Here is a 10,948-nt window from a genome sequence, read left to right on the forward strand (position 1 = left end):
TCTTTGATAAATCCTTGAAGCTTTGGTTGAGTAATTCATGAAATTGCCAAAAGAAAATTAAATAAGCTATGAAATTAGAGAGGAAGAAGAGAGGAGAGCAATTCAAGGCTGCCCTTGACCTATCTATATTCAAGGTTTTCTTGCATTATCAAGACCAATCTCTTGTAACATTTTGCCCCCTTGAATCAATTTCTTATGCCTCATCTTCTTCCCTCTGCCTCATCTTCTTCCCTCTTCACACCCCCACAATATTATTTCAGATCTCTACCGCAATCACAGTGACCCTACTAGATCAGTGTATAAAATTGGTAGTTATATTCAATAACACTGTCGATTGGAATCGTTCCCACTATCATTTTCAGTTTTGGTACGCCTCATTCTTCCTCTCCGCTCCCTCCCTCCCTCCCTCCCTCGCAGCTCACATCCATATATTTCCAAACTTTGGTTCGGAAGGCCATTGCAGCAAGGCGCCAAGCTAATGCCTTATATAATTGGTCTCAAAGAGAAAACGTGAAACTAGGACTGAACAGTCGTTGATGTTCTACAAATGATGGGAGGTAAAGACGTGGTACGATCACACATTTTCCTCATTTTGATACAGCAAAACAAGATTGTTATATGTAATATGTTTGAAAGTATTTAAAGAACTAATGATCAAATTTGAGATCTATAGAATCACCATTCTTCAAACAAAATAAATAATATGTATTTACAAGTGAATATTATGCTCAACGTAATTTATTATCAGAGGTTCAAAATTGTATATGAAACGTATGAATCTTATTTACAGACCAACGTACCCAAGAGCCTAACCACTACTATATATCTAAAGCAAGCTATTAGCTATGCTCAAGGACATACACAACAACCTACTAATTAAACACAATAATCCCAATATCCTACATGCATGGTACATCACTGCCTCAGTAATACAATCACCCAAAACAAAACAAAAAAAAAAACGAAATTAACCTCATCCTCATGAGTCTGTGACTCACGATTCATGCTGACAGAAAGAATAAACAGAAGAGGACTCATGAACATAAATTTTGACGTTGTTTATTTTGAAGACGTTTCTTCTACCCCTCAGCGACTGAAGTAATGACGAGGCGAGAAGAGACGACGGGGAGAGAACATTCCCATATACCTCGGCGAAGCAAGGCCGTCGATGGAGCGGTACTCCGGCATGATGTACCCTTCTCTCTCATCTCTTGAGACGCTTCTGTTGGCCCCGTTGAAGGTGCCATACTTGACCAACTTCCCCACCCAAGATTTCTTCTTGGTCGGACTCTTGTGTCCACTGTTCATTTTCTCACTCAGGTACTCCTTCACTGCATGCAAACCCTGCTCGAAAACCTCGCCGGGAGGAGACACCATAGGGTTCCCTTCGACTATGAGTTTCTGGAGCTTCTTAAGGCATCCGAGGGAGTCGGGGAGAGCGGTGATCTTGTTGTAGCTGACGTCCAGTTCGACGAGGGACATGAGGAGGCCAATGGAGTAGGGTAGGGTTTCCAGGTACTGGAAGTTTTGGCTGACGTTGAGAACTTCCAGGTTGATTAGGTTCTCCATGTCTTCAGGTAGAGACCTGAGGCAGTTGAGGCGAGCATCAAGTACGCGCAGATTGGTCAGGTGGGTGAGAGAGCGTGGCAAGAAGACAAGCTTGTTCGAGTTCACCGATAGCTTCTTGAGGTTGATGATTTCGAATCCAATGGTGTCTGGGAGCACGCTGAGCTTGTTGAAGTTGGCATTCAACTCTTCCAGTGCCCTGAGTAATTGTAAAACCACAATTAATTACTTCCACCGTAAAACTCTGAATAATTAACAGTGAAACTATTTCTACGTAACCATCTTGGTTGACAATATTAAAGTGATTCAACTATTCGTTATACTACGTTGCTGGTTGTACGGTCTAGGGTTTCACTATCTTTGAATGCGTGTAATTTATACTAATTAGTCAACCTCACAATGAATTAGACTTTTGATTCTTCGTTATCAATTTAGTTTTCAAAGACCCTAATCATAGCACCAAATTAAGATGATTAGATCCCAAATTAAGAAGATTAATATTTTTCCGGAAAATAAAAAATACTAATAGTTGATGTCGATTACTAGAGCCTTCTGTGAGTTGCTTTCCTAGCCTACTAGTTGTGTTATATATTATACTCGAGGGAAGGATTTAAATTTTATATTCGAATATCAATCTTTATCTTGATAACGATGATTTCACTTAGATGAAACAGAAGAAAGAAACAACCAAATAAGTATCCAGAAAATGTTGTCTTGTATAAGAACAATGAAACAAGGAAGGGATATGCTCTGAAATTTGAATAAACAACGGTATTAAGATGTTTATATTCAGTTTTCAAATCTAATCTTGATATGGACTGGTTTGTTTGAGTTTGAACTACCTTTAAATAAAAGAAATTTTACAAGAAAAGGGTCACATCCATATATTAGCAGAAAAATATGACCGATAATACTGTAGTATATGATGTCAATGACTTGGGCTAGTGCATGTGACAACATTTTACCGCAGCAGATAAAGGAGATCCGTAACAAATTGAAACATGAATGTTAATAGGATGGTAAAGAATGCTCCATCATATTTTTGTCTTCATTTTATGCAAAACAACCCTCCTACCTTCCTATTTTCCAGAAAAGTGAAGTACCAGACTTTTTACACAAAACTATAGACGAATGATCAAACAGTTATCAAATGGTTAATCGTGATATTCATGAGAGGAAAGAGGATGAAGAAGATCCTGAATAGAAGATAGTACAGACCTGCAGTTCTCAATAGGTTTGGGGAGAGACTCAAGAAGGTTTCCAGAAACATTGAGAATCTTGAGCTTTGATAAACACCCTATCGAGTTAGGAAGGGATTTGAGCTGATTTGAGTGCACGTCAAACACCACCACGTTTAGTAACCTTGCTGTCAAGGATTCTGGTATGTTCTGTATAATTGAGACCAGAAAATAAAATACAACATTAGACCAAATCAAACATGAAATCATGTCTCTTGAGACAGAAAACTGTACCCAAATTTTACCTGGAGATTGTTGTTGGAAAGATCAAGCTTGCAAATAGTCCCCAAATTGAGAGAGGGATTAGGCAAAGCGTCAAGAGACATGCCACTCAAATCCACAATCTCAAGCCTCTCTTCTTCCGTTATTGACCTCCTCCTCACATGACCTGCCTTCTTCCTCACATCCATCCTCACTTGCTGCGGCTGCTGTTGTTGCTGCTGTTGCTCGTACATCATCTTCCCGGAGAAACAAAAGATTCTTATTTATCCGATCAAATCCTTCCCGAGAAACAAACAGATCCAAATGGGGTAGCGAGAATTCGAACAACAAATATCAGAAACTTATATATTCTTCTAAGCTAGCTAGAGAGAAAGAAAACCAGATCGAGCGAGGCGCTTGTGTGTCTGCTGTGTTTACGTTCTTCTGGTTTGTTTGGGAGAAATGATTGAAGGGGAAGGTGTATTTGTAGAGACGACGAAAGGACGTACGGAAAGAAAAGCTGCCACGAGGGCATGACGTATGTCAGCAAGTACAAGGCCGTATGGTTAGGGAAGGGTTGCGTGGCCATGTCTCCGACTCGAAGAAAGTCAACGGATTTACCCAGTTATATCAGGGCCATCCGCCATTGTCGATCTCTCGCTCATCAATTTCGTCTCTTTCTATTTTTTTTTTTTTTTTTTTTTTTGTGCCCTATTCTTATCCGCCTTGATATTTTTTCCGAGGGTGGACCAAATCAACAACTAGGGTTTTCTTAATTGTTTTGGACTTGTTTTGTATTCTAGTACTTTATAAAATTGTCAACTGGGCACCTATGGTTCATTTTTTTCAGTTTCTTCAACGGAAAACAACAACGAAGTTAAGTAGAATATGAATATGAACAATCAAAGGTTCACATCCATTGCATAAATCTTGGTGTAACGTATATATCATAAATTTCAGAATTTGCTAAGGTCATCATCTTTATCTCCCACCTGTTGTTCCTCCATTAAATCCTTCACAGCAAAAACGTAAAATTTATAAATTTCTGTACATGAAAAGCCGTACGGGGTTGCACGGTTATGGATCAAATTAAGTACACATTTTCGAACGTTGATTATGTTAAATTGATAAGAGAAACAGCTTATAGAAAAGATTCTCAATGCGATGGTGATCTAGCTGTAAGCTGAGAATTTCTATCGAAGAGTGTATATTAACCTTAACCACTCCACCTTGTAACTTGCCATTATTTATGCCCTTAATTTTGATTACTTATGCCCTAATTTGGGGTGATTATTTTTCTCATTATCGCCCCCTTTTTTGAAGGCTCCCATATGTTAATTAGTGCCCCATATTTTTGTTTTTCGTTAAATCCCACAATTTATGTGTGGGGAAATTAATCGGATCGTATTGTGGTGGCGGTGGCGGTGGCGCCATCGTACATGCATGTATCGATCATATCCAGAAAACTTTTATTTGTGCCAAATCCTCTAATTCCATCTCATTTCCTGATCGAGTTTCGTACCAATGAATTTGTACAAAAACTTCTTAGTTTATCTTAATTCTTACCAAATACATAACATTAATAATCCCAGTGGTTGTGCGTTACTTGACCTAGCCGTTAATGGACAACGAGAAATCAAACCACCATCAATTACTAAATTGATTTTCCTTAAAATCTAGCCAACTCTGGCATTATGTCCTCCGAGAATAATGGGGTTTATTCCTCACACTCAATTCATATATTTATGCATTTCATTTGAATAATGGTGCTGCTAGATGTACCCAGCAAAGTGCTATGTAGACCAAACTATTTACACCCAGCAACATGATAAAATCTCTAAATACACCCAACAACATTTCAATAATGCCCTTCATTTGTTAAACCCAGCAAAACTCACGCAAAAACTCAATTTCTTCCTCGAGGAAGAATAATAAGCTCTGGGAAGAATCTTCTTCAACATTTTTCCAATTTCTCAAACACATCCGCAGGGAAACTCATTGGAACTCGCTCTGCTGGACTCCCCTAACTCGCCGCCGCTCATCTCACCTCCTCCCTGACTTGGCTCTGACCCAAATTACTGACATATTCCCCCGAGTGGTCAAACGTAGGTGTCACCGATAACGTCTGCTTCGAGGTCACGCACCTCATCGCCGTGGCGCGCCGGAACTCAAAACCCGCCGAACAAGATCGGGAAATTGTCAGCCGGGTATGGATCTCAAATCATTGCTCTGAAAAAAAAAAAAAAACAGATTACGGAATTGTTCTATGGGCAGTGTGAGGAATCTCAAGCACCAGGCTTGTTGATTGGTGGTTTGGGGAGCAAAGGGTCATGAAATTTTCAATCTAGCTAACCCAGCTTTTCTCCCTGGGACGTGTAGGCCTATTATGCTATCAAATACCAGTAGTTTATTTTGGTTATTTAGAGGGCACCAGCAATATAAACACATTGTTTTAATTTAGAGTACTGGGTTATATACAAGGAATGATGGGTTATATATAAACATATACAGTATGTATTTAATCTTGATGATGGGTTCTCGTTTAAGGTTTTACTCGGATGCAGGAATGTTTTCAAATTGTTCTGCAGGGTACATTTAGATTGTTGGGTTCAATTGCTTCAAATTTGGTTGGTTGTTTTGTTATTACTTTAATTATTATGACTGTTAATGTCATTGTGCATGAGGACAGAATTGTCTTTTCCTATAAAATTATTTTGCTGGTTTTAAATAGCAATTTGTTTGGTACATTTAACAGCACCTTTTGAATAATGATGCATATGCTGATATGCTTCGGCCCTAAATTTGACTTGCAATGAGAAGTTTAATCAGTGGCAGCGCCAAAGAAACAAATGGTGTTGGTGCTACGAACACAAGTCAGAAGCTAAATTTGGGATTAATAATATCGTTTCAATTTAATTAGAAGCGCCCACAAGATTGTTAATCTGGTTTTTCGAGTAGTTATCTGATTCTTTGGTTTTTTTTCTTCTTTTCGTGATCGAACCGTACATACAACTTTCTGGGAAAATAGTGTCGTACGTACAACAACATAATGATCGATATATATAAGAGAAGGAACCAAATCATCATTCAAGAATTAAGGGTTGCCATCGATAGATTAGGAATTGAGCTGGTATATGATGTCATGTTTCACTAGATTGAAAATGAGGGAAATTGATTAGGTAGGCAAAAGAAACAAAAATTTAAAGTCAACAGATCGAGCCTCTGTTTTTCCCAACAAGGACAAAAACTGTACTAGATATTTCATATTTGGTAGGTTTAAAATGTCGTCTTCTTTGGAAATATTGGAGATGATCTACCTGCTTACAAATTTGCAGCGATACATATTTCATACTTGTGTGGAGGATTAGGGATCCTTTCTTCAAGCGAAAATAGGCGCGTTAATGTCGAGGTTTAATATTTCTGCTACATCCTCTTTCAGCCTCATATGATACACTTACTCACATTGTCACACAAGGAGGCTGAAAGAGGAGGAAGATTTCTTCATTTCAAATTGCATGTACTCTGCATAGCATGTATCTGATCAAGCGCATAACGTTCTGATCCTTATATGCATGATAGTGATGTGTGTGGTCACTGTGGTGTGCTCAGCCGTATGCAGCCAGAAACTTGCAGTAACTTCCGTTATGGAATCTAAATATGTGACAGAAAAACAAATCGGTTAGCTAAGCAATCAACTATTGCTGGCCAAGGTTGCTTTCAACACCTATCTATAGTGACTATGACTTCTACTATATCAAAGTCTGGTGTGACGTTGTCAATGTGTAAACTTGAAAGTCTCATTCTCTTGTCTCTGTGTAAACTGAAGAAATCAATGTGAAACTATGTTGGAAATTTTTGATGATATATAGAGAGCGAACAAACTGAAAAATTCGAGATAGATACAAACAACTACTTCGGATCGGAAGATATGATTCCTTTCAATGTCAACTTTGCAGGAAGAAAGTAATTCAAACACGTATAAAACCATTTTGAGATTTAGGCAGGCAACTTTGCCCAGCTATATGAGTCCATGAGCCATCGACGCCAAACTAACTAGCTAGTACACCGCAACGATATATATTTCTAAAAACTGGCCACTTAACCATAGGCAAAATTAAAGAAAAATTGAGTTGGAAAATACCGCGGCTCTCTTGTCACATCCCAGTTCTTAAGTCAATTTTCGGTTATTTACTTTTGGGTTACTTTGACCTTTTATCGTTTTAAGTAACCGTTTACTATTTAAGACTCTAAAAGTTGACTTTTTCTAGGGTCTAAAATTTGGGAAAACTTTCTTCATGAAAGTCGTAGAGGATGTTAAACGGAGTTCGTGGACACGTGACACGCTTAAAATGGAGTTCGTATGTAAAAGTTATCAATTAAAAGGGTAATTTAGTTGTTGGAAAAATGGGGTAAAATTAGGTGTTAAATGGGTGTTTAAGTGTTGGACGGGTGGAAGAAAGCCCAAAACCCATTCTTTCCTCTCTCTTTCTTCCCGAGCTCCCGAGCCCTCTCCTTGCCAGAGAACTCTTCTGCCGCCACCAGCCGTCGTCCGGCCAGCAAGGACCGCTGGACCAGCCCCTGTACGAACCTCAGTTGCCCCTCTTTCCTCTTGGGTTGGAGAGCAATTCTACCACGCTGCCGGTTGAGAGGAATCCCGTCGAGACGCCGACCGTTCATTTACCGGAAATCACTCCTCCGGCCACCATAGCTCGTGGAACTTGGCTCATCTTGTAGCTCTCATCAAGGTTAGTGATCCCTCAAAAGGAATCAATTTAATTCGATCTTGGTATGAAAATATGTTTAATTGAAGTTCTAGGGATTTATGGATGTTTCGGTTTGATTACCCTAGTCGGCATTAAAATTGGACTAAGTGCTAGTTATGAAAGTTGTTGTGCTTGATGAGAGGATTATTTTGTTAAAATTTAGGAGACATTGGACATCGCCGGAGATCGGTTGCCGGCCGCCGCTGCCGGCAGCGCTGCCCCTTAGGGGTAGCTTGTCATGTTTTTGAGTTTGTTTTTAGGAGAGGAGTTTAATGGAGTAAAGTTTGGAATTTTTGGAAGAGTTTTGATAAGGTTTGAGATTTTTCAAAGATTAAAGATTTTGCCGGTTGTTAGAATGAAAATCCGGCCGTTGAATTTCCTTGGTATTTAGCCTAGAATGTTAGAATTGATGATTTAAGGTTATGGTGGAGTTTGATGTGAATCCGGTGAGTTTAACCTTAATAAGAGTAGTGGGTTAAACGGAAGAGAGTTAGATGTTTTTATTCACTTGTTTATTTTCCGGAATTGAAGTTTGGTCCTAAGCGTGGTTGTTGTGCCAGGATCCAAGGAGACCCCACTTGAGTGGTAATTCGGAATTCGTCAGGCTTCAGCCTAAATCTGTGAGTGGACATTTTGGTTTTTAATTAATATGCATGCAAGATTTTATAATTTAGTATTTTATTTTCCGAGCATATATTATAACTTCGGCATATGAAATGATCTTGGAAATTATTTGAGATTGATGCATGGATTAAATGTTGGTCATAATTTATGGATTTGAGCTCAGATTAATAATTTGAGATTTGGGTTTGGACATTCTTTATATTTTCCGGATTTGAGATTTCATACTGATTTGCATAATGTCTGGTTTTTGAAAGATGATAATTATTTAAGTTATTTATTTCATTGAGCATTTTAACGTGTGGGACACGTCGTTGAATTTAATTAATTTCTTTGCTCTTTGAATTCTTTGAGTACGGTTGGGAATCGTACTTATGCTCTAGTTATGAGTTTCGGGGAAACTCACATGGATTTACTTGTTGGATCGATACCATTCATGCTAGCATGTAGCTCCGCTTTTCGAGGCAATGTGGCTTCCACGTTTTAAGTGGGGTTCCTCAAGCCCTTTCCGCCTTCGGGTGATGTGATGTAGTCGACGACATCACGCAAGCCCTGCACCCTCTCTGTTATCATAACGTGAAGGTGTAGGGAGTATGGGAGTACTTTTTCCTGGGAGGCACCCGAGCCTGGGAGGCTCACTTGTATGGCTATAGCTGCTTCTTATTTAATATTTATTTCCTTGACTAGCGGGGCTAGTCCATCTTTTTGATATTTTATTTTTACAAAGGTCTTTATGTACCTTTAATGTTGTTTTTTACTAGCGGGGCTAGTCCGTTATTTTGGTACCTTCTTTTACGAAGGTTATTATTTATTTTTGTCGTTAATTTGACTAGCGGGGCTAGACCGTTTTCTTAGGATTTTTCTTTATGAAAGTTTTATCAACACTTGCATGCAGCGGATTTCTTGATTATTGGAAAAGGGGAAAGTAATTAAGTTTGGTTAGTTATGTTGCGATCAGTTACTTGATTATTTTTCGTCCACTTACTCTAACGTTTTTAAACTACTTTCCCCTGGGACCTTTGGTTTTAAATACCCAGTTTGCAGGCTCAGTCTAAGTGAGGTCGAGCGTACATGGAGTCGAGGCATAGTCAGAGGCTGCTTCCACTTATTTTTATTCATTGTTTTTCTTTCATTAGAGATATGCTCTGATAACCATTTGAGATAGTTATTAGTTGATTAGGGCTTGTTGTACTTTTGGGAGATGTGTTGAACTTGAAGAGCAGGAAGGCTCTAGGTGTTGAGGCTGGTTTGTTTGTTTATAGAAGTGTAAGTTGGATTTTTCAGGTAAGGGTTGTCCATTTTCAAGGTAGATTATGCCGAATTTTCGGTAAATTTTCCTTGAAAGTGGACCCCGCAAGATTTACCTCAGGTTTCAGGGTGAAATTCGGGGTGGGTCATGTCATCTCTCCTCCCCTCTCTCCCTCTCTCAGCTGTTCTAGAGTTAGGGTTTTGTAAACCCAAAAAAAAAAGAGCTATGCGCACGACACATTTTTCATGGCCGCTACCATTGCCTCTGCCTCGGTCAAACCGTCACTGCCATGACTACTAAGCTTGACTTCAAAGTTTTCTAGATTGGCCATTGTGATGAAAGGGTTGATCTGGGAGAATTGCATGCATTGCCCGGACAGAGGTTTTTTGGACCCTTGTTTCTTCTTGGTTGGTAAGGTGAACACAGCTTGGCCTGTAGCCTTTCATTCTTCTCGAAGTGTAGTGAGGTCGATGTGGAGACTCTCCTTTCCTGTGGAGGTTTCCACTCGTAGAGATCGCTACCTTTTCACATTCGCTAACGAACGTGATCTTCAGCGTGTTAAGAAAGTCAGGCCTTGGAGCTTACAACGTGTCATGCTACCACTCAACGATTTTGATGGCTTCTCCAATATTACCACAGTACCGCTAGATTCCATCTGGATATGTGTTGAAATCCTTAGAATGTTGTATTTCTTATATGCGACTGCTACTGCTAGGGTTGTGGGCAAAACCCTTGCCCTTGTTTTGTAGGTTGATCATGTTAGCCTTCGTCAGGGTATTGGTAGATTAATTTAGGGTTTCTCTATTCCTCAACAACCTAGCTAGTGCGACTTCAACGTTGATTTTGGGTATCTCATGCCGATGTGATTGAGGTACAATTCAAGTATGAGCGTCTCCTTAGCGCGTTGCCGTGATTGTGCCATGATCAACCATTGTGGTACTCGGTGTCCCCGTGAAGATCGAGGAGGATGAGGTTGTGACCGAGGTGACAGCTCTGCCGCCTCCAGCACCTTATGTTGCCTTCCAAGGTAATTTTCAGTCTTCTGTGGTTGCAGAAGGCTTCCCTCATTGCCCTTGTTTCAGAAGGAGAGGCACAACATTGTTATTTGTCCCTTGCCGGAGAAGTAAATCACTGCCTCGACATCGACAAAACTCACAGGAGTTCGATGAGGCTGGGAAGAGGAGGACATGTCTGGTGCGAAGCGCACCAAACATTCTCTAGCTTTGGTTATTGTTGACCTGCAACATGAAACCCTAGGTTTGATTCCATGTGTGGGGTCTGATGTTGGTCAAACAACCAAGAAGAGAGGA

At 39.7% G+C, this 10,948-nt stretch overlaps 1 protein-coding gene across 1 annotated transcript; it reads right to left on the minus strand.

Annotated features, from left to right (window-relative positions):
* Nucleotides 1-894: 894 nt before the first annotated feature.
* On the minus strand, nt 895-3,305 carry LOC101291435 (leucine-rich repeat-containing protein 40-like). The gene is made up of 3 exons (XM_004299749.1): nt 3,050-3,305; nt 2,785-2,954; nt 895-1,765 (listed from the first exon to the last, which is right to left on the minus strand). The coding sequence occupies exons 1-3, from the start codon at nt 3,260-3,262 to the stop codon at nt 1,087-1,089; spliced, it is 1,062 nt and encodes a 353-aa protein (XP_004299797.1). The 5' UTR covers nt 3,263-3,305; the 3' UTR covers nt 895-1,086.
* Nucleotides 3,306-10,948: the final 7,643 nt, after the last annotated feature.

Source organism: Fragaria vesca, linkage group LG5 (assembly GCF_000184155.1).
Source record: "Fragaria vesca subsp. vesca linkage group LG5, FraVesHawaii_1.0, whole genome shotgun sequence".
NCBI classification, from domain to species: Eukaryota; Viridiplantae; Streptophyta; class Magnoliopsida; order Rosales; family Rosaceae; genus Fragaria; species Fragaria vesca.